At 43.8% G+C, this 23,762-nt stretch overlaps 1 protein-coding gene across 3 annotated transcripts; it reads left to right on the top strand.

Annotated features, from left to right (window-relative positions):
• The first annotated feature begins 3,970 nt into the window (after window positions 1-3,970).
• On the top strand, window positions 3,971-22,604 carry thbs2a (thrombospondin 2a). 3 transcript variants are annotated; one of them, XM_037124804.1, is made up of 23 exons: window positions 3,971-4,015; window positions 4,804-4,875; window positions 5,096-5,649; window positions 6,071-6,155; window positions 8,515-8,714; window positions 10,319-10,459; window positions 10,546-10,639; window positions 11,056-11,220; window positions 12,336-12,512; window positions 12,858-13,031; window positions 14,138-14,265; window positions 14,375-14,527; window positions 15,778-15,996; window positions 16,092-16,199; window positions 16,300-16,459; window positions 16,538-16,656; window positions 16,744-16,978; window positions 18,284-18,511; window positions 18,628-18,899; window positions 18,984-19,081; window positions 19,441-19,580; window positions 20,473-20,503; window positions 20,865-22,604. In XM_037124804.1, the coding sequence occupies exons 2-23, from the start codon at window positions 4,809-4,811 to the stop codon at window positions 20,866-20,868; spliced, it is 3,552 nt and encodes a 1,183-aa protein (XP_036980699.1). In that variant the 5' UTR covers window positions 3,971-4,015; window positions 4,804-4,808; the 3' UTR covers window positions 20,869-22,604. The 3 variants fall into 3 exon arrangements, with proteins under 3 accessions (XP_036980699.1, XP_036980698.1, XP_036980700.1); XM_037124803.1 differs by lacking the exon at window positions 3,971-4,015 and adding an exon at window positions 4,394-4,568; XM_037124805.1 differs by lacking the exons at window positions 3,971-4,015; window positions 20,473-20,503 and adding an exon at window positions 4,394-4,568.
• The last annotated feature ends 1,158 nt before the right edge of the window (window positions 22,605-23,762 follow it).

Below are 23,762 nucleotides of genomic sequence, written 5' to 3'. Positions count from 1 at the left end.
TTTCAGGCTGAACAATTGTCTGCGGCTGCGGCTGTATTTAAAGCACACTGATGCTTTTGGCTACAAACATTTAGCATTTGTGCTAACATGCTCACAGTGACAATATTAAGATGCTTGTGCAGGTGTGTTAATCTTATTCACTATCTTAAACTGGCATAAAAGGATGCTAACGTGCTACTCAGCACCAATCACAAGTTAGTCTTCAGCAGAGGCTGATGGGAATGTCATTCCTTTTGCATGTATTTGACATTTTGACATGATGATGTTGTTATTTAGTCATTGCGATACACCCTGAGGGGAGCATGAACTAAACAACAAAAACTGGCTTGCCCAAAGCCATTGCTACCAATAGCTAAAAGCTACTTTTAAAGAACTAAACATTACAAATACAATTTGATCTGCATTTCATTTCAGGACACTTGCTTCAAGGTATTGATACCTATTAGCAGATTGCAAGTAAATATATTTATCAGCTTTTTTTCACCTTTTTTTTCTCTTTTCCTTCAGGGGATTCACATATACATTCTTGTGCATTTAAAACATCTTGAAAGATAAAAAAGTCAGAGACTCCTCTCTCCTACAGAAAACACTGCTCCTGAAACACCTCGTCAGTTGTCCCGCCTTTAATTCCATGACTTTGTGACATCACCCCACATTACCATGTCATACATTTGCATAATTTATGCCAAGCGGCTGGTTTGGCAGGTAAGAATTGACTTAGCACAGCTGGTCTGTTGGCTCAGGTGTGTGTGAGCTGACCAATCAGAGCAGACTGGGTATTCAGAATGGGGGGCTTAAAGAGACAGGAGCTAAAAGAAGGACCAAAAAGGGGGGATTCAGAGCTGCTGCACTGGACAGTATGAGAACACTGATGTGCTTTTTGAGCATTAAAGTGTGTCAACCTATTCAAGTAGTAACCCCCCCAAAAAATATAGAACCTGAAACAGCAAACTGGAGTCAACCAAGGATCATTTTCTAAGTTTAAACTCACCTCCAGAGTAGGCTGGAGAGGGGAGCAGCCACATTGGCTTTGCAGCAGTGAAATTTCATTTGATCCCATCGCCATAACCACAAGCAAACTAACACCAGTAATGACTGTAGTAAGTGAAGAACACAGCAAATGAGCAGCGAGGACAGTCACGTTCAAAGAAAATGGTGCTACTCTCCAGTTATATAAATGCATAATGTACATTATGGTGCAATTGTCATGCAAAGGGAGCAGTCATTCCATTTGGGAGATGATGCAACGATCTTTTACAATGCCAGCCATTCTGGCCAAATTTCTTTCATTGGCATTACTCAACTTTTGGCATGATTAACTTAAAGGGGCTATTCGAAGTAAATCTTAACTAAAAAGGCCATTTCTACCTAACCTCTTAATTTTCATCATTCCCAGAACTATTGTATTTTACTGATGCTGTGAGATTTGCATGTTACATATGTGTCACTCTCTCCAGCTCTCAGTATTTTAAACATTTCAGGAGCCAGATTTCCTTTTTGGACTGTGCTCCCGAGTCACACTGAACCACTTTTTTTTTTTTTTTTTTGTTAAAAACACATAAACCTCAATGGTGAAGTCAGAGCTTGGAGAAGAGAGCTGGAAACTATAGTTGTTTATCAACCTAACCGACATCCATCACTTTTGTTTCACGGCTCCCCCAGATCTCTGGTATTTGCAGCATTAATGGAGGAGTCCGCGTTTATGTGTGAATCTCCGCAAAGAAGGTAGGCTCTGGATCGCAGTGTGATCCAAATGACCCAGAGCGTTTTCAAAAATATCTTAAAAGGCGATGGAAAGTTGAACCGGGCCAGCGGTGCGTCTTGAGGAAGATATTAGAGCAGTGTGTTCCTGACTCTCTTTATGGCACAGCTTGGTGTAAACAAGTCTGACATGGATTTGTTGCTACCTTTTATCCCCTCTCCTCCCATTTATAAATATTAGATGACTTTGCACGAATAGTAGCCCGTTACAGCTCCACTTCCACGGCCTGTTTTGTCTGCCCTTTTTTAAGAGGGGATTTGGAGAATGTCAGAGTTTACATTTAGTTAACCATTTTCCACTGCTGTTTGTCATAGGGGTAAAGGTGGGTGAGCTTGCAAGTGAGAGCTGTTGGTCGACGTGACTTGGGGACAGTAATTACATTATTAGAATAATGGTTGCTGTATTTAACAAAGTCTACAAATCAAAATCCAGCCACTGAAGTCTTTTTTCCTCCCGTAACTGTCATTCCAACTTGGATGAGTATGATATAAACGGGACAAATTCACTCTGATTTGAGACACTGAAATTGTTTTACTGTGACGTTTCGTGTATGCACGAGTCTGCGGAGCGCATCAGCTTTTTTCCAGCCGCGACAGCTTTAATCCGATGTTCCCTGGCCACTGCAGAAATGCTTTTATCATGAGCAGACGTCGTCATATTCTCGTACGTCTGACTGACTGCTCACTACTGTTTCTAATTTTATGTCAGGTCAGTGAATCCATGTCTCTGAAAGGCAATCGGCATTCGGTTAGAAGCTGCCTGCTCTTCAACCCCCTTTTTTTTCCCCTCTAAATGGAATGCACATTTCCAATTGACGCACGCCATCCCTGAGACGTATCCTATTGGTACACAAAGACCTACCCACATCCAGCCCTGTGATCCCTCCGCAGGGCTCCAGGAATGAGACGTTGTATCAGCTTTTCTTACCCCGACACCGCAGAGGGAAGCCTTGGCAAAAGCCAGACGATCTCCAGGCACGGCGTGCCAGCTAAGTGGAAGCATCCAAAGTATCTTTTGTATTAGAGGTCATTTTCATGTTCTTTTTTTTTTCTTTCGGACACAGCTGGGATTCTCAAAGATGTGAATTAAAAATACAACATGCAACATTTCTGCGGGTCTAGACCTTTGTTGTATATTGTTGTTGAGATGTGTCATTAACATTTTCCCAAATGTTTCCAACCATTTCCAAACCCTGGTTTACACAGGCAAACGGTTCATTTCATTTAGTTGGTTGTCGGTAACTTCCAGGAAAACACTGGATGATGTGTCAGTGACGCGGGAGGTCAGTGAATGTGACGAAACGTAGCGTGAATGAGACTCATGAGGTCAAGTGTGTAGCATTTAGTGGCAGCCATCATTGAGGTTTAGTATGCAACAAACAAACGGAATACCGCCTGCCTCAGCCTCCCCAAATATGATGGCTATAGATTTGAAAAGCCCTCTCAAGAACCAGTCGTGGTTTGTCCTTTCTGGGCTACAGTAGAAATGAAGCAGTGTAACATGGCTGATTTGTTCCCTCTGTACATGTGGGGAGACAATAACGGGTGATGCTGCTGGTGCTCGGAACTAAGTTCTAAGTTACCAAGTATTATTAAAAAACTATACAACGCGAAACTTTGAAGGCTTTAGAGGTGTTAGCTGCTTATGAATGAATGAACCTTATACCACACCCTTCGCTCCATGAATGAGTATAAGCGTGGTTTAAAGAATTACAAAGAGGCCAGAGCGCCCCCTATACCAGGATGGTGATCAGTGCAACCAGAGGAGGGTCACAGGATCACAGGGAATCGTGGGGACCAGGAATAAGGTGGATAAAAGGCTCATTCTAAGGTAATGAATGAACCAACTGTTCTCAGTTTCAGGTGTTAACACTACCAAAAACACAATTGCGAGTTTTATATTCCATTTCTGATTTCTGGCGATGGATTCCCTCAAATACCGCACAGTGGACCTTTAATACATTACCTCCTATGGGAGCATGTCTGCCTGAGTTCCATCAGTAGTGGTGGTTGTTTGAAGACAACAAACTCCAAACACTTTTTTTCCCTTTTTTTTTTATTGCAAGACCCCTAGTGGCAGAAATTACACACTGTGCCTTTAAATTTCAGTTTCAATCAAAATGCAGTTAATAACAACATGTCAGAATATTTCTATATATTTTTTTTTCACTCTTTTATTTAAATCATGATAACTTTGTCCCCTACAGAATAACACAGCCCACCTCCCTCCTTCCATCTCTCTCCCCCAGTGAAAGTAAGTGGCTCCACACGCGCACGCACGCACACACACACACACACACACACAGAAAGAGAGAGGAGCTGGGTTTGAGCGAAAGGTGGTTGCGGGCATCACGGTGGGGGAGAGAGGGGAGAGGAGGGGTCACGATAAGACAAATTACGCCATCGGAAGATAATTATGCAACCCCCGTCTCTCTACAACCGTCCTCGGACCGCTCGGAGCCCGGAGAGGCTTTTGATTGACAGGCTGTCCGCAGCCTCTATATAAGGAGGAGGGAGGTGGGAGCCTCAGTCACTGCTGAGCCTCCAGTCCTCCACACTGTGGATGTAGTCAACCGAGGTGGATTGTACGGTTTCTGTGCACGAGGTTTTTAGGAGAGATCACCCCCCCCCCCCCCTCCCTCTCATTCATCCGACCATCGGCTCAGATCATCAGACACGTTGTTCTCTCGCCTCGACTGCAACTTTCCTTCTTTTTTTTCTTTTTTTTCCTTTTTTTGTCTTATTTATTTATTTTTTTCTTCTGTCGGATATCTGAGTTTTAAGACGACGATAAACAAAATCGCCAGGTAAGTCATCGTTGAACGTCTGGACAAAGTAATGAAGGAATCCATCACCTGTTGAACAACTCATGCACATGTGATGCTGTGGGCGCTTTGTTTGTTGCTGACTTATCCTCCGTTGTGTTTGTTTCTCTCGCGTTATTATTTATGCATGGAATTATTCATGTGTCAGGAGGATGCTCGAGTGCAAACTCAACATCTGAGGGAGTCTAATCAAAGGAATTTCTGTTGTTTTCTGAAGGAGACATGATTCTCAGGAGGAGTCTCTTCTTGCTGCTCTTATCATTTAATTTCCTCCACGCATTACCTGAAGGTAAGTGGAAAATGACTGTAATGCTGACTGAAAGTAACAACAATGTAATAATAGTCATTAATATGATGATAATGATGCTAGAAACTGAAGTGCAGTCATCCATTCCAGTGATTTTTTTAAGGTGAAAGTGAAGGTTGAAGCTTTGAAGTATGTTTCCATTTCAGCAGCTGTTGTGTTTTAACGAACTACCTGTTTGTGTTTCCGCTTGTCTGACTCGTAGATGGTGAGCAGGAGGACGAGACGTCGTTTGACTTGTTTGAAATCAGCCACATCACGCGCAAGACTCTGGGGGCCAAACAGTTCCGGGGCCAAAACTCAGACGCCCCTGCCTACCGCTTCATCCGCTTCGACCACCTGCCCCCAGTGAGCCCCCCCATACTGAAGCAAATCCTACGACAGATCCAAAACAATGAGGGCTTTGTGTTCGCAGCCAGCATACGCCAGGACCGTGCCTCGCGGGGCACCCTGATTGGTTTGGAGGGCCCCGATGGCCAGCGGCAGTTTGAGATCGTGTCCAACGGACGGGCCAACTCTCTGGACCTGGTTTACTGGGTCGAGGACTCCCAGAACGTGGTTTCATTCGAGGATGTGGACCTGTCTGACTCGCAGTGGAAGAATATTACCCTTCACATTCACGGGGAAAATGCAAACTTGTTTGTGGGCTGCAGCCTGATAGACAGCCACATCCTGGACGAGCCTTTCTACGAGCACCTGCAGGCTGAGGGAAGCCGCATGTACGTTGCAAAGGGATCCATCCGGGAGAACCACTTCAGGGTAAGATAGAGGCTCCGGGCTTTTTGAAAGCTAGACTGGGATTTCCCAGGATATGGGAGCTTGAGTTGGCTTCCTACTTCAGTCTCTTTGTGAGTTTTCCAGCTGGGCTGTGAGAGCTAAATGACCCTACAACATTCTCATACATTACAAGAGACTAAATTGGGGTTTTAGACACATTTCCAGGAGACTAACATAGGCTCTCTTCAAATTGTGGCAGAGTGGCTCCGTGTTGCCCTGGACTTTCTGTGTGGAAAGGACTCTAAATTTAGACTCTAAATTGCCCCTTGTGTGTAGAAATGAGTGTAACTGTGTGTGAGAGGGTCAAGACTTTCCCAATGCATGCTTGAATAAGAATAAGTGCACATATAATGCCAAAGTAGTCCAGATATATAATTAGGACGTGCCTTTTCTTTCCCAACAGGGCCTTCTGCAGAACGTTCGCTTCGTCTTTGACACCCCAGTTGAAGACGTCCTGCTCAGCAGAGACTGCGAGGTCTCCAAACAAGGTAAGAGTGATGAATGTGTGTGTGTGTGCGTGTGTGTGTGTGTGTGTGTGTGTGTGTGTGCGTGCTTGCATGCAGGTGTGCGTGTGTCTGTGTGTTTAAAGGTGCTTAAACCAGCATTCACCCCAACTCTCCAGCCATGCTCTTGTTAGTGGGAACCATTTCTATGTGTGTGATTTTCACAAGCCAGATGATGAGTCAAAATAATTGTATTTGCAAGCTGTTTGAAGCCTGAAACCTCACAGATGTGATTGGGAAACTCCCTCACATGCGATCCTCTCAAAAGCACGGTATCTGCGTTTCGTTAAGTATCGACCACGACAGCTTTCCATACCAAGCAGTTTAGCGTTCCCAGGCGCCTCTCTTTTAACTCTTTCGGTCGTTTAAATTTTTTATTTATTTTTAGTCTAGAAGTGGGCCAGAGAGCTCGCAGATTCGATATGAGGCAAGATCTCCCACCATTACTTCATGTTTACGGAAACAGCCGTGTCGACGCGGTGGCTGGAGGTCGAGCGGTGTGCGCGGTGAACAAAAGGAGATGCAGATGCTTACATTTATTTCCATTGGCAGTGGACTTGGGACAGTTCCCTGGGAAAGAAAAGAGAAAGTGAATGCTATAGCGCAGAGAGGGGAGCTTCCACTTCCAGCTGCACACACACACACACACACACACACACACACACACACACACACACAATGAAGTCATGAATTGGCCGACTGTGTTGCTTTTCTCAGCTGAAGCTTTGCTCACATGAGGAATAATACCTCTTGATCCTCACGCGAAGAGTGGCTGCAGAGTAAATATGTTGATAATCATCGTTTACAAAGCTAAAGAGGCACCAGCCCTGGAAACAGCATCCTCGGCTCACCGTGACAAAACAAATCCATATGCTGTGTGTGTGTGTGTGTGGTTTTGTCCACGATGAAGAGGTCGTTGCCACAAGCAGTGTTGAATTCCACCTCAATGAGTTTATTTGTTTAACAAATGTCACCAGGGCCTGGAAGTTTTCTGCACGCCGGCTGGTACCAGTCAGGGCTCTGCACTGGGTAGTACTCCTAATGCCCAGAGTCAGTCATAAACCCACACAAGCCACGCTCATAAAACCCTGTCATGTCAGACATTAATGAGCAGCACTGAACCTAGGCAAGCCTTTTTCATTTGTAATTCTCTCCTCTACCTCTCCGAGAAAAGCGGAGACTGTCCGTCAGCGAGAGAAGAATGTGTGAACGCTTTCGCAGGCGAGCTAGCACGCGTTCACATGCACACACGCAGCGTGCAGCCCCGCTGAGATTTGAATGAATCCAGCAGACTTAAAAAAAAAAAGGGGGAAAACACAGGAGCGGCTACAGTGGGACATCATTGGGCAATTTGGACGGCTTCATGATTTAGAGTCCCCCTGCCTGCCATTAATCTTCACCAATTTACATAGCGAGGTCCAAAGCAGTGGCAGATATGCGCTTGTGCTTTGGCTGAGCGGAATCCCGTGGAGCTTTGATATGTGCGTTGTGTGTTTGTTTTCAGCATCGCACAGCAGGGAAGGTTGAGCGGGGGAGCCTCTCGGATAGATGCTCGGGACTTTGATATGATTTGATGCAAACTCAACGCACACACAAGATCCCCCCCCTCCTCGTCCTGCCTTGTGATGTGCATTTCTGTCTGTCTGCGTTGCACAAAGATCACAGCTGGCAGACGCGTTAATCTGTGGTGGGCTTCCTGCTGCAGATTTTACAGATTGTGCAAAGGCTCAACATTTAGCCTCTTTATGCCCATCAAACCCCGCAGTTTTAAAACTGCATCCTTCCACAGAGTGTTATGGGATAAGTGATGACCGGAGGGATTTTCACACACACTTTGAATTCTGCTCTGCCGACATCGAGACGAGGGTACCTCCAGGACGAGACCGTGAGCTGCACGGGCTCCTCGTAAATCCATCTGTGTGGTCATTCTAGTCTGTTAAGTTCATGTTGGATGTGTCACATTAGCTAAAAGGGTCGAAGAGAGCTACGACAGCAGTGTGGTTTCACACAAAGAGCATCCAGATTTCAGTTTCTTGTTTGTCTTTTTTTTTATAGCCAACCCTGCTGTCATCTCTGGTGGAAAGATTTAACGTCACCCTTTCAAACAAGATACATTTCACGAGTCGAACACCGCTGACCGAACATCTGTTTTTTGGGAACACGATAAACATCGTAATCGCCACATTGTTGTGAGCTTTTGTCTGCGTACGTGAAAACAGGAAATCTGAGTCCTCGCGTTTCAATCATCGTATCTCTCGAATATGTTTTCCATCACCGTCGTCTGTGTTGCTCATTCGTTTGCCTCTCCCGCCCTGACGTCTCGTTTTTTTCCCTGCCCCTCCAGACGATGCTAACACTGTGAGCGAGAGCACAGAAATTGTGGATGTGAGCCCCTCCATCACCACAAACGTCATCGGTCAGAAGACGGACGATGCGGGCACCGATATGTGCGAGCGCTCGTGCGAGGAACTCAGCACCATGTTCCAGGAGCTCAAAGGCCTGCGACATGTGGTCAGCAACCTCATCGATGGCTTGCAAAAAGTGGTGAGTATTAGACGTGACAGAGTGTAAATCAACTTATTCCTTACTTTGACTTTGTTTGTGCTGCACTTAACAGCCCAATTGAAGTGACGCATGTGAAATCAGCAAAATCTTTCTCTCCGAGAGGGAAGAGAGTCAACATTTTTAAAGGAAATTGACATTTTAGGAAAATAAATGACCCAATCCTCTGTGCGGCAGCCAGGACGTAAGAGGTTTGAATTAGGTTACTAGGTAACCTACATTGGTTTTAAAGCAAACAGTAAGTAGCCGCAGGACTGTTTATAGAGTCGCCTGTGATGGCTGAACCCGCCTGACTCTTGCTATCTGTGGCAGCGTGAGTCAGACAGATTTTATGACATGTTACATGTGGATATAGGAAGTGTTCCCCTGGCAGCGATGGGGTCCGGCCTAATGTCTGGCTGTGTTTAAACAGCCCATGTGTTTCCTTTGGGAGCCTCCCAGCAATAAGAGAGTCTGGGCATGAACCTTGGGAAAAAAAAAGAAAGCGACTGGGATGAGAAGGGTCCCTGAGGCTCTTCCAGACCGAGTGGTGTCTCAGATTCTAGTGCTGCACACTGCCGCCTCCTTTTTCCAAATGGGCGGACGCACACACACACACACACACTTGCATACACACAAACCTTTGGCAGTAGTTTATCGACTGACAGTTCCCAAGTGTTCAGGCGTCCAGCCAGAGAGCCCCTGGTCTCCAATTGGGTTGGAGGTCACAAAGTCCAAAGCTAAGCAGCACTTTTTCAGTGGGCTGTTTTCCAAGCAACATTAGAGACATAAAGAAATTTAAGTCTTTGCAATTTGCAGTAATGAGAAGCACATTTTGAAAGTAGCATTTTTACAAGTTCATGTTCTCGTTACTACAATGGAGTAGCTTTTTTGAGTTCCTTTAAGAATTTGTCATTGCTTTTTCTGGTTCGCGACCCTTTTTTCCCTCATGAAGCCTAAAGAAAGATGTCTCAAAATGACCTGATGCTTCACTGAGCCAGTGAGGGATATATGCCGGTAGGACAGATTCTTTACAAGTATGACAGCATGCTTCATTCAGCCCTTGAAGGTCCAACATGTAAGAATTCTCCATCCTTTATGTTCATACTCCAACACAATAGGGGGCAGCATATCATATAGCAGATATATCACTTATCACATATCACTGCTAACTGCAGCTGCCATTAGCCAGTTAGCTTAGTTAGCCTTGCAGTAAGCAACCAGACTGGGAGCTTGGATCGGTGTTATGAGAAAACAGAGGCCAGTGCCAGCCTTAGAACACTTTTATTTCTTCACATTTTATTGATCATTTTAGTTTGTTTTTTGAACTATTGCAACTTGAAATGTTATGATGTGTGTGGTTGTGGCTTTGCTCCTCAGAGAGTGATATTTGCGCTTTAATTTGACTAATATATTTAGGTAGGGAATGCTATCCCTGTGGAAAAGTAACCTCACATGTGCGCTCTTAAAACCGTCTTGTCAGCAGGTGTATACCTTCACCTTCACGTACTGCATGGAATGCAGCGCACCTTTCTCGCGAGTTAGTCCTCACCTTTTCTGACTGATCGGCGCCCTGACTACAAATCTGTCTGTTGTTGTGTGTTCAGACGGAGGAGAACTCAGTCATGAAGGAGGCCCTTGGGAGGATGAAGAACACTAAAGAGAAAAACATGTGCTGGCAGGATGGCCGGCTGTTTGACGATAAGGAAGACTGGGTTGTGGACAGCTGCACCAAATGTACCTGCCAGGTAGTGCCAAGTCATAATGGAAACATGTATCGATGTACGGTGGATGTCAGTGACCCTGATGTAACTCTAACATTTATGGGTGGCAGGAGTCCAAGATCGTGTGCCACCAGATTACATGCCCTGCAGTGGCCTGTGCCAGCCCCTCATTTGTCGACGGCGAGTGCTGCCCCGTGTGTCTGCGTAAGTAGTCGGATTAGCCAGCACTTCCAGCATATAAACATGCTTATAAACATGCAGAGTTTTACGCATGCATGCTATTTTAAATTAATGGCTCAGCGTGCTGTAAAAAAAAAAAAAAAAACAATATTCCACACGTATTAAATTTTAATACCACAGGACCGTTGCAGCCAGTTTGTCTTTGTGAGCGAACCACATTATTTATTGGCTAAAATGTGAGACACCCAGAAAGGCTACTGTGGGCTTTTTCAGATGAGGTCATGCGATGAACGGGCCGACATAAAGAATAAAAAGCAGTGTGTGGCTGTGATCTCTTTTTATTGCCCTGTTTTGACATTACGTGAACATTGAAGGGAAGTGTTTCTTATGCCAGCAAAGGACCAAAGTGTTCACTGTGCTTTGATGCTTTCCAACTAAAGACAGTGAGGATGGCTGGTCCCTGTGGTCGGAGTGGACGGAGTGCACAGTCACCTGCGGGACAGGAACTCAACAGAGGGGTCGTTCGTGCGACGCAACCAGTAACCCCTGCGATGGACCTTCTATCCAAACCCGCAAGTGCAGCCTCGGAAAATGCGATAGCCGTGGTGAGCATAATCTTCAGTTCTTCTCTCGCACTCATGCAAAGTGTGTTTGCAGGTCTAGAGGGGCACCACCGCATGCTTGAAAAAGGTAGTGTAAAGCCTTTTGTGGCTCCAGAGGAAACTGCATGTAATCTGATAAATTACCTGCCTGGTAATATCTCTGGTTCTGCCGTATCGATTATGATTCCAACAGTGTTACAGGAGTGCAAAGTAAGACCTGTGGACTTCTTTTGCAAAACCTGGTGCCTACATAACCCACAATGCAACCATTGCATGTGTGTCATCCCAGTTTATAAGATTACATGCAGCTTCCTCTGGAGCCGCTAAAGACTTCACATTACTTTTTCACATATGCATTCGAACTCCCAAGAACTGTTAAAACACTTCAATGTATAAAATTGGTGGAACTTCCCTTTAGATATATGGCATCCAGTAGCAATGGGAGAGAGGCTCATGACAGAACTATGGAAAAATCAACGCAGAGTTAAATATGAGATGAGATCCTCCAAAGTGCGAGTTCACGCTTCCATAAATCTGTTGAAAATGGATCCATCTGAGTGAGGCTGAACTCCAGTGAAGAGCTGGATCTCATGGTCTGGTTGCAGGGTGTGCCCAGTCAAGTTAATTCCAAATAAATCATTGGCTGAAAGGGTGTTCCATAGTGCAATGAATCACCACCGCCTGCCATGCAGACCCCTGAAATATAAATGAATTTGAGCATTATATGAACTGTACGTTTGGTGGGGTGTCAGGAGACGCTTGATTTCAGAACTGATGGTGTTCGGGTGTTCGATAAACTGCGAGGGTTCACGTGTTTTATTGCTTGCAGCTAACGTTGCACTGCATCTGTGTGAGTGACTGAATCAGCCTAACCGTTGGAGAACAGTTTACCCACAATGACATAAATGCTGCCGCAAGTGTCTTAGAACATCTTTGAAACCGAGCCATCGTCACCAGAATCACATGTTTACTTGTAGAAAATGAGGTGCCCATTTTGTTTTTTTACTCCCGCAAATTAAGCACGCCTGTAACCATTTGACTGAGTGGAAATCCAGCGGACAATGCATGACGTCCGTTTTGGTTGTCTCCGCCTCACGCATTTGGTGTTTGATACCCAGTTCGGCAGGACGGAGGCTGGAGTTTGTGGTCGCCGTGGTCGTCATGTTCTGTGACCTGCGGAGAGGGACAGATCACCAGAATACGCCACTGCAATGCTCCCGTGCCACAGCTGGGGGGCAAAGACTGCGAGGGAAGCGGGAGAGAAACTCAGCGCTGCACTGCACAGCCGTGTCCCAGTAAGTCTTTTTTAAATTTTTTTTTTTTTTACTCGCACGCAAAAGCAGAATCGATTACTGACTACCAAACTTCATTATGCCTAATAGTTCCTTTAAGGCAACATTCCCCATGTGTTTTGGACTGACCTCTTGTCTGTCTCTCAGGAAATGTTGACTCAAATCAGCTCAATATGTTTTCTCTTGTGGGATTAAATTCCAGGCTTCTGACTCTCCTGCAGCAATCCAGATTTTAGACTTTAAGCATTGACATATTTTTATTTAGTGGCAAAGAATTTGAATATTTGTGGAATAAAATGCTCAATGTCAAGATTAACTACAGAAAAATTTATTTCTGTATGCTTTCAGTTGATGGTGGTTGGGGTCCCTGGTCTCCATGGGCAACCTGTTCAGCAACATGTGGAGGGGGAGTCAAAACTCGAATGCGTGAGTGCAACAGCCCTCAACCTCAGCATGGCGGCAGGAAGTGTATTGGAGAGGCCAACGACGAGGCTGGCTGCAACAAAAAAGACTGTCCAATCGGTGAGTAGCATTCACTTTACATTTTATTTTCAGCCATGCAGTCAGCGGTCGATCCACCACTTTGGTGCAGACAGAAATATCTCACCGACTACTGGATGGGTGCAATTAAATTTGTACAGTCATGCATGATCCATGATTCATGATTAACTTTCATCCAGACCTTTGGTAAAATACACACTTTGTTTTTAATTAGCGAGGTTAGCTTGTCAGCTAGCCTAGCTGGCTGCTAAAATGACAGGCCTTTGTAATTGAAGATATGCTGGACACATAAAATTTAAATCCCTTATTGAGCAGTGAGGTTGTAGCTTTACTGCTCGTATGTCAGTCACTTTGGTTTTTGGCAGCTCCTCCAAGCAACGAGTCTAAAAAAAAGAGCCATAACAACATAACGTTGGCTTGTGACTAGCTTACATTGCCAATGGTTATCTATCTATGTAAAGGATAGTGGAGAATTGTCGATGAATAAACTGCAAAATTATGACATACCCATCAGCCTTTGCTCTATATTAGCAAATGTCAGCATGCTAACACCCTGAACTAAAATGCTTAACATCTTAATCATTTTACCTGCTAAACACTCACGCATATTAGCATGCTAACATGAACATTAACGCTAAGTAGCATAGCTAGCATGGCTATAGACTCATAGTATTGTTGCTACAAGTTTAACTTTATGATTCTATCATTTTTGACTGAAAGCAGACTTGGTTCAGAGAGCAGGGTTGGTTCACACAAATTATGAAAAAAAGATTTTCTCCCTAACGTCGCTGCATAAGAAACAGAAGTTCTGCAAAGAGCCCCACAAACGCAAACCAACACTGTATACTAGTTGTCTCAGTTGGTTCAGCCAGGAGGCAATAAAAAGCCAGTCTAGGGCAAATAAAACCCTCACGTTATGAAACCACAAAAAATATGTTCTCTTGCGTAGTTTGGGTGAAAAGTGCGTCACAGCTGCTGGGGGTTTATCTTGAAGCACCATCACTGAGGTAAAAACCATCACAAATTAGAGTTAAGTCACTTGGAGGCACTCTGTTCAGATATGTCCAGGGATTTATAAATCAGTTTCCCCTGTTTATATCCATTCTTGTCATCCAAATCCCTTGCAGATGGCTGTCTATCTAACCCATGCTTTGGTGGAGTGGATTGTAACAGCGCTCCAGATGGATCCTGGGAGTGCGGCCCATGCCCTGCTGGTTTCCGTGGAAATGGCACCCACTGTGAAGACATTAACGAGGTAAAGGGCCTTGTTTTTCTCGTGTGCATAAACCATACATGCGTTTAAGACTTCAATTATGTAATTGTTAGTTTGCATTTTTACTGACGCTCTTCCCTTCCGCTTCCAGTGCGACATGGTATCTGATGTTTGCTACAAAGTCGCTGGAACGCAGCGCTGCGTCAACACCGATCCAGGTTTCCACTGCCTGCCCTGTCCCAAACGCTACAAGGGCACCCAGCCCTTCGGTATGGGTGTGGAGGCCGCCAAGAAGAACAAACAGGTGAGCTGAAGGTTACTTTGATTCAGTGGTAATAACAGACTGGTGACTGGATGCAAGTCAAACAAGTGAGAACAAAATGCGGTAAAGGAAAGGATAAGCTGTGGGCCTTGCGCTCCAGGCACTGTGGATTTTTGCATGTCAGATCCAAATTTATGAATGATGGAAGAGGCAGCACCGGTGATTTATATCCCTCATTCTAGCTGTGAGAGTGTTTGCGCAGAGTTTGAGGGGAGGCCCTGGGCCACCATATATGAATTAGGCTCACCTTGACCCAGTATCAGCAAGCAGAGAGGGGAGGGGAGGGAGAGTTGGGCAACTTTTAACAACAAACATCTGTTATACATCTCCTTCACTGTAAGATCAGAGGCAGATTGGAACAGTACTTTATTTCTGCTGTAGACATCGAATGGATCAGTGCTTTTATTCGGGCAAAAATTATATGAAGCCTTTTCTTTTGCAGCTCAGTATTTCCACTTTCCAATCCTGTCATAACTCCTGCTATAATTTAGCTGTACGACAGGTAACTTCCAAATATGCCATATTACTTACTTGATTGGAACACACTTTTTCTGCTCCCTGAATTCACAGAGTCCCTGGAGAACTGAAAAAAAAACAACTTGTTGTGCCACTCCATCTGACACTTACATAACATCCCTTGCGGACCATTTTGTCACCCTGCGGCCTCCGCAGCTGCTCGTCTTTGAGATGATGCCCCAAATTCACTAATTGATTTGGGGAAAAGGGAATTGTTTCATTGCTGGCAAAAAGGGGCTCTATTTCACAGTTTCGATGAAAGGCCCGTTCATACTGTCACTTTCTGCTCGATGAGCTCATGGAGTGGCATCCAAACTGGTGTTCTGTTCATCCTCTAGTAATGAGTGGCAGCTGTGAATACCTTGTGCTGCAATAAAGGGGCAACAGTGGGTCATAGTGGGATGTATGATGCATTTACTGGGTTTTTATAAAAATCAACTGTGCCCAGAAGTGCCCCACATTTTGGCTTTGTCCTGCATTTCTCCACAAGACCTTCACTTTAATTTGCAGCAGCCCTCAGTTTGGAGTGCCTATCCAAAAAGAATCATACTAGGAGTTGTAGTATAATCTTAACTTCGACATGTTGTTAGAGCCTGACATCAAAATGGAAACTGTTTATAAAAAATCTAATGAGAAGGACAGAGACTCATATCTTTCCTCTGTTTCCTGCCTGTTTGGATATGGTTGGTGACAATTCTGCCTTGTTGCTTCTGTAGGTGTGTGAGCCAGAGAACCCGTGCAAGGACAAGACCCACAACTGTCACAAGTATGCCGAATGCATCTATATCAGCCACTTCAGTGACCCCATGTACAAGTGCGAGTGCAGGACTGGCTACGCTGGAGACGGCTTCATTTGTGGAGAGGACTCAGACTTGGATGGCTGGCCCAACCTGAACCTCGTGTGTGGTGCCAATGCAACTTATCACTGCAAGAAGGTATTTCATTACATTTTCTTCAGCTTATTTGATTAAATCCTATCCTGCAGTTATTCTAACCTACACCACTTCTGAACTGCCCACCACTATTTCAGGATAACTGCCCTAGCCTTCCGAACTCTGGACAAGAAGACTTTGACAAAGATGGTCAAGGAGATGCTTGCGACAAGGATGACGACAATGATGGAATTCTAGATGAGAGGGTACGACACTTTCTAACACATGGAGGACATGTTTAAATCTATGATCAGATTCATTTTTCGATTCTATAGTTCCCTACCAACCTAATTTTTTCCACCACAGGACAACTGTCCCCTCCTTTACAACCCTCGCCAGTTCGACTTCGACAAGGATGAGGTGGGCGATCGCTGCGACAACTGTCCGTATGAACACAACCCTGCTCAAATAGACACTGACAACAATGGAGAAGGGGACGCCTGCGCAGTGGACATTGATGGAGATGGTAGCTATACTGAGCTAATCATGATGTTTGTATCTTAAACTCTTGAGAGTAGATCATCAACTGCCCCTTTTTCCTCAGAAATCATGAATGAGAACGACAACTGCCCCTATGTGTACAACACTGAACAGAAGGACACTGACATGGATGGAGTTGGTGACCAGTGCGACAACTGTCCACTGCTACACAACCCTGACCAGGTATTGAACTACACTACATAAAAAATGACATGATCCACGACAGTAGCTATAGTAAGTGTTAAACCTCTGTCCATATTTATCCAACAGACTGATGTTGACAATGACCTGGTTGGAGATCAGTGTGACAATAACCAGGACATTGATGAAGACGGCCATCAGAACAACCTGGACAACTGTCCATATGTGGCCAACGCCAACCAGGCTGACCATGACAAGGATGGCAAAGGAGACGCTTGTGACTATGATGATGATGATGATGGTGTACCTGACGACAAGGACAACTGCAGGCTGACACCCAACGCGGACCAGCTGGACTCTGATGGTGAGGGTTGTAATGTTTAAAGAGTTGAAAGGTTGCAGTGTTGGGGGAATCAAGCTGTGCATAGTTGTGCATATTTGCCCAATAGTATACATACAGTTTAATGCAGTGATGCGTAAGTGACAGTACAAAGAGTAGTACAAAAATCTTTGGTTTTAAAGGGGAACTTTGCTGATTTTCAGCCATCTTTGTACAGTGCGGTTAGTTTATGTGAATAAAAAAATGTTTAACTTCTTTGAATGGCGCCTGCATCAAAGCTCCCCACTCTAAAATCTGTCACCGCTGCTGCTCAAACTACAGATTGCACTATTTGTAAGCTTGTCTCCAAAGTACTATAAGGACTTTTGGTCCACATTGGCTTGCATTCGTGATTAAGATTTAATTCTTGACCAGGGAAACCGCAGTTGACAAATCAATTGCGCCATTAATGGCTCATTTAGCATCTTATTGACACTAGCTAGCAGTCAATGACATATGCCTGGTTCAGTCAATGTGCTCCATGCAGTCAGACTCTGTACTCATTACTCTGTGATGTTCACGTCTTGCTTTGGTGCGCCTTCTCCCAGACGTTTTTGCAGTTAGCAATTAGCTTCACTACAGCAGGTGTGAAATGTGGTGGCTGTGGAAAGAGTCAATGACAGGGTTGGCACGGCTGATGTCATTCTGCATGACTTCAGTGGCGGGCACACGCCAGGCTGTGAAGGTTTTATTTCCTTCAGGCTTCGCTCGTGATTAATCCACAGCGTCCAATTTGAGCAGGGTTACCTGGAGTTTGTACAGCTGTCTGTAACTGGAAACAGACCGCGAAAGCAGGAAGGGCCTGGACACTGACACGTTCACTTTCTTCACAGCTCGTCAGATAGTGTTTATTTGATAGAATCGTTTTAGCCCCTCGTGAAATAACAACGTTGATGACAGAAAGCAGCTAGCTACTCCGACACAGTGGCCTTCATTAGCCACTGGCGTCCTTTCCACTGTGAGATCCTGGCCTGCAGTCTGGCCATAATAGACTTCAGGCCCCAGATAGTTAGAGTATCAGTGGAAGTTGTCACAGCATGAAATAATGGCTGAATTTCCTTACACTTGGCAAATGTAGTAAAGCCAGTTCCCAGGGAGGAACTGCTCTTTTCCCCACTCATATTATCTTGGAGAAGCTCCTCAATGCTCACTGCAGTGGGAGTATTATGACACCCATGTGAGCTGCCATGGAGATTTTCCAAACCTATGGAAAAACAGGATAATATGTCATTCATGTCATGCATGTACAATCTTAACCAAGGTCAATGCTATTCATTTGACATATTACAGGCGATGGAAGAGGCGACGCCTGCAAAGATGACTTTGACAACGACAGTATCCCAGATATTCTTGATGTGTGTCCGGAGAACAACGCCATCAGTGTCACAGACTTCCGGAAGTTCCAGATGGTCCACCTGGATCCCAAGGGAACCACTCAAATTGATCCAAACTGGGTGGTCCGACACCAGGGCAAAGAGCTGGTTCAGACTGCCAACTCTGACCCGGGCATCGCAGTAGGTGAGCAGCACAGCATCGTTCACCCCCAACAACCACTTCATATTAATTTGCCACTCTTTGAAAGAGTTTGAACAACAGCCCGAAGATAGCCTCACACATCTCTCACACCCTCGCAGGTTTTGATGAGTTCAGCGCTGTGGACTTCAGCGGAACTATGTACGTGAACACGGACAGAGACGACGACTATGCAGGCTTTGTGTTCGGCTACCAGTCGAGTGGGCGCTTTTATGTAGTGATGTGGAAGCAGATCACACAGACATACTGGGAGGACAAGCCCTCCAAGGCCTTTGGCATTTCTGGCGTTTCGCTCAAAGTCGTCAACTCGACCACTGGCACCGGAGAAAACCTCAGGAATGCTTTGTGGCACACGGGCAACACTCCGGGACAGGTGGGCAGCAGTCTAAGTGCTAGTTGGTCTGTTTTAAAAGGCTGTATGTTGCAGTATTAAGTCTTGTTAACTTTTTTTGCTTAGGTGCGTACCCTGTGGCACGACCCCAAGAACATTGGTTGGAAGGATTACACAGCTTACAGGTGGCATCTCATTCACAGACCGAAGACTGGTTTTATAAGGTAAGAGACAGAGTTGAGCAGCATAGTTGCAATGATCAGCAACATTTCCGACAAAGGGTCCCTCCACTGCAGTGTTTCTGCCACATGACCTTTTACAGGATCACAGAAAGGATTTGAAAGATGTAATATTGTGAGAACAAAGAGAAACAGATCACCTCAAGAAAGGTTTACAATAAGAAATTGCTGAAATGTTGCTTAAGACATGAACGTAGAGGTTTATTTACCAGTTAATATAGTATAATTAAATTATATTTATTCACTTTTATGATTTTCATCCTTGAATATAGTGACATAATTTTCTGTACATTAATAAGCTTTATAATCTCAGAACACTGAGAATTTTGTCTTTGATTTTGCAGGGTTGTGGTCTATGAAGGTAAACAGATCATGGCTGACTCGGGACCAGTTTATGACAAGACTTTCGCTGGAGGAAGGCTAGGGTTGTTTGTCTTCTCGCAAGAGCTGGTGTTCTTCTCCGACCTCAAGTATGAGTGCAGAGGTTAGTGCCAACACTTTCATTACCTTAAAGTTCCTACCATAAATGTTTGTCCGTCAAATATCATGTGGGGGAGTCGGTCAAGGCACAAAAAATATCTTTGGAGTTCTTTCCTGCTAGTGGGTAAGAGTTAGGATTTTGCACAATTAGTAAATGTAAGTAGCTGTACATGCAAGTGCTTATGGTACGTGTCCACAGGATCCGTCATTTCCAGGCTTCCCATTCATTGTCTTTTTAAGCATCATTCCTGGCGCGTTGCGTTGCATTCAAGAGGTGGGGCATTGCATTGCCCGCTCCTCATTTGCATAAAGTTGAGGTCTAAGCGATCTTTATGCAAATCAGGTACATGCTGCACCACTTTCTGCATCTGAAAACATCTAGTATTGCAAACTCACCGTATTCAATCTAAAATGAAGACAAATTCAGCAACTAGGTGGCTTACTTCTCGCCTAAGATATTTTCAGAAACACATTTCAGCTAACTAATTTTGTAAAACATAAGAGGTTTCCAAAATGAGCCGCCATGAGTGGCTCTCGTCCATTCAAGCCAGGAAGTGTGCACGTTTGTAGGTTTGTTTATCCTTCTGGTCAAACTACAATTCTGGGAAGCAGCGCAACGTCTTGTGTCCAAAAACTCCCCTGTGGACACGCACCATTAGCCTTGGTGGTGATGAGTATTTTAGGTGTTAGCTATGTAGGATCTTCTTAGTCTAGTCTTGCTTTACTTAGTGTGTGTTTGTGTGTATACTGTATGTGGATGCCCGTTGCAAACACTGAAAGGTCAACACACCTTGATATGTATAAAGTACAATGTTAGAAAATGGGGGGGGGAACCTCCTCCTTGCTAGTAAAATGGCTGAAGTCTTTAAACCTTCAACATCTTTCTCAAACCTCAGATAAGCCGGAGTTGCCAACAGTGTTCACAAGGTAACGATGAAAGGAATTATGTGTTTTTGTTTGGCTGAAGCAAGAAAAAGAGTCACGCTATGTTTCTGCCTGTCCGCTTGCCTGTGTACAATGCCCCAGATGCATTGTGAAAGACCTTGTGAGTCGGTCCAAGGACTTCAGATCTCTTGTTGAGTGCTAAACAGTGGAAAATAAGCCTGCAGCCTTGTTCACAATCACAGCCACATAACGGAAGGCACGCTTTTTTGTTTTTTTTTTTGAGGCACACAGAGCACATGTTGCTGCCGCACTCTGGCACTTTGACCGTGTGAATCTCATCGACTGTCCTTGATTCGATTATAAATGTGGTGGTAATGGAAGCTATTTTCTCATCTCTTCGCAGATAACTGAATCAAGCCTGGTAGGAAAACACCAGAAGGCAAAAAGACAAGAATCCCTCAAAGTAAACATCACGTCATCGCTGAATCCATTTCAACGTAAATGAGACTTTCCGTGCTTTTCCGTGTTGTGCCACTGGAGAGGAAACCGTGGCCGACTTCAGTTTTCCTGTTGATGCATTTCCCACGCTGGGAAAGAAAAAAAAAAACGAATGAGAGTGGACAAGTTCTTAAAAAAAAGCCTCAGCAGATTATCTAATTATAACTATTGTACCTATGTCTACAATTTAAAGGACTCATTGTACAACCACTTACATGCTGTATGTGCTCTCCTACAGTTCCTTACTCTCTAAAGCTTGTAAGCGACTCGGTTGTTCTCTGTCTTTCGGCTCATTCATGGCTTCTGTTTTAAGAACAACTGGTCATAAAGTGTCTTGACATCTAACATAAACTGTAACCAAAGCATAATCATCTCTCAAGTCCATTACTATTTCTCCTCATCCCTTTCATCCTGAATGTGGTTTTTTTTTTCTTCTTTTTTTACGGAGAATTTGAGTGAATGATTGAAATAAGCCATTTTAGTAAGTGCCAAAGATGTTTATACTAAGTCTGTATTATAATTCCTTTTGTAAATTATTTATGCTTCGCCTGTTTTGTTTGTTCGCATTTTTTTTTTTGCTAGTTTGTAAATAATTATTTATTTGTTTACACTGACAAAACGCATAATTGAGTATCACGAAAGTCAAAAATAACACATTATATTACAAGATCTTTTTTTTTCTTTAGCATTATCATGCACTTCCTTTCCTTGTTAGTTTTTCTTTTCCAGACAAACTGTAGCGTAAAGCTTCAGAGAGGATAAACATCAGCTGCTTTTAAGTAATCACATACATAAGCAGCTGCCGAAGAAAGTTTATTTGGGTAGTATGTGTATGTAAAAAAAAAAAAAGAGAAAATAAAGCCACTGTTTATTTTATTTTATTTTTTTAAGCTGTCCAGACAGTGCCTCGTTGTCCTCAAAAGTGATATATCACTTTGGTACACGTGAAACATTTCTCAGTGCTTATTAACGGTCCATCGCCAAAATTGGCTACAAAATGTGCTTCTGGCACCGCAGCACCCTTTTGTTTGTTTTTCTTACCTGATAATGAAAGACTTTGTATCTGTAGCACAAACAAAAAAAGATTAGGGGGAACACGTCAGTTTAAAAGTTAGTGAAATAAAGAGAATTGCACAAGTGCCTGATTCCTTTTGGATCTGATATTGTGTACCGAGCGCCAAGTGACATATCACATTAAAAGCTGAGGGTCTGAGGTTCAGCAGGCAGTCATTATGTGCGATGGAGTCACGATGATCAAATACAGTGAAAATATTTTATACAAATTACTTTTTTAAATGCATATGTTTGTCATCAGTATCACTTGCGGATGTTGTGAATCTTTGCAGTGTCGGTTGGAAAAAAAAAAAAAAAAAAAAGGAATCCCGACGAAGGTCTCCACAAACAGAGTGTGACTGTGTGACTGTGTCGTGTGGATCAAGGACATGTCAGTGAAAAACCTTTCTGTGGTTAGTCTGTATAGCATTCGTGTTCTTTCATGTTTGGTTTCCATCTTGTTCATTTTGTTTGAGAGTTTGCAATGCACAAAATGTAAATTTCTTTTGTATACTTGTGTTGTTAGATATACATTTTCTACAAACATTAGTGTAAGATTGTTCTGTTTCATAAATAAATCACTTGTACACCATTTTTGTTGCTTATATACATGAGGACCGACAGGCATCTCATTAATAATCACCTTCATCCATCTATAGTCATCGACTCGTCATACAAGCTAGATCTAAACCAGCTGCCACAAAAAATGGAGTTTCATTTTTAACAGAGGCTTGATAATTTTCATGAAGTGACTGGGCACTGTGGTTTTTAACAAATGGTACTCAAACAAGAGTAAATTACACATTTGTCTGGGACTATTTTCAGTGGCAGATTAATACATATTTGGTGCACTAATGAGCATTTACAGCAGCATCTATGTCAGACTGAGTCAAAAACTGCAGTTCATGGTAAAGAAAGGAACATGTCACACAGCGCAACAGTTCGGCTGATTTATGTATTTCTAATTTGGCACAGCAGAAAAACCTACATCAAGTTTTGGCTGCATAAGCAGACGGATATCATCAATTCATTGTTGGCTGTTGTTTTATCACAGGAATCTTGTGCAAAAAGAAACATTTGCATTAAGAATCCCCATCTCAAGCAAAACTATCAATACTTTATTTTTATGTAAGCAAAAAAGCACTGACAGTGTAACTTCAATTCAGAGAAAGAAAGTGCACTCAAACATATGAGCACCTACATTTTTATTTCCTTTTCAAATGTCCCCACATCTTTCCTCCTTTGAAAGATTTACAAAGCAGAGCAAGTTTGCTCTGACCCATGTATGGATGAAAGACTGTGAACAGTCGTTTAAAACCTCCCCTTTTTCAGCTTGAAAGAAAGTCAACCTCCCACCACAAGTCCCACTCTGAAAATTCCCTTCATAGTAAAATAGAATTAGAGCATTTACCTCAACAGAAGTCTTTGTTATAATCTACAGTTAAGTTTGCAAGACTCAATTCATACAGTTTAGAGAGATGAAAATGTTATTTTTGTTGTTGTTTTTTTCAGTGGTTTTGCTCCAGACCATTTGTCTCGCAGTGCTGAGACCATGTCGTGAAAGGGTTAAGTAAATGATGGCGAGGCCAGGAAAAAAATGCGCTATTAGGGAAAGTGGGATAGTCTTGCTTGCTCTCGTAGCTTTGTGGCAGAGATATTTGGGTTGAGGCTCTTGGAATAGTCCACGTGGCACACACCAGAGACCATATACTTTGGCTATACGGGTCTGGCATCGGTGGTTGGTTCGAAG

This window comes from Acanthopagrus latus, chromosome 15 (assembly GCF_904848185.1).
Source record: "Acanthopagrus latus isolate v.2019 chromosome 15, fAcaLat1.1, whole genome shotgun sequence".
Classification (NCBI taxonomy): Eukaryota; Metazoa; Chordata; class Actinopteri; order Spariformes; family Sparidae; genus Acanthopagrus; species Acanthopagrus latus.
Note: the sequence above shows the minus strand (reverse complement) of the source record. Positions and strands in the feature narration are given on the sequence as shown.

Coding starts and splice junctions, on each gene's coding strand:
- thbs2a (XM_037124804.1), top strand. CDS start 4,809: ATGATTCTCAGGAGGAGTCTCTTCTTGCTGCTCTTATCATTTAATTTC. Junction 10,640..11,055: donor GTGCTGCCCCGTGTGTCTGC/GTAAGTAGTCGG, acceptor TTCCAACTAAAG/ACAGTGAGGATGGCTGGTCC. Junction 16,979..18,283: donor GGACCAGCTGGACTCTGATG/GTGAGGGTTGTA, acceptor GACATATTACAG/GCGATGGAAGAGGCGACGCC.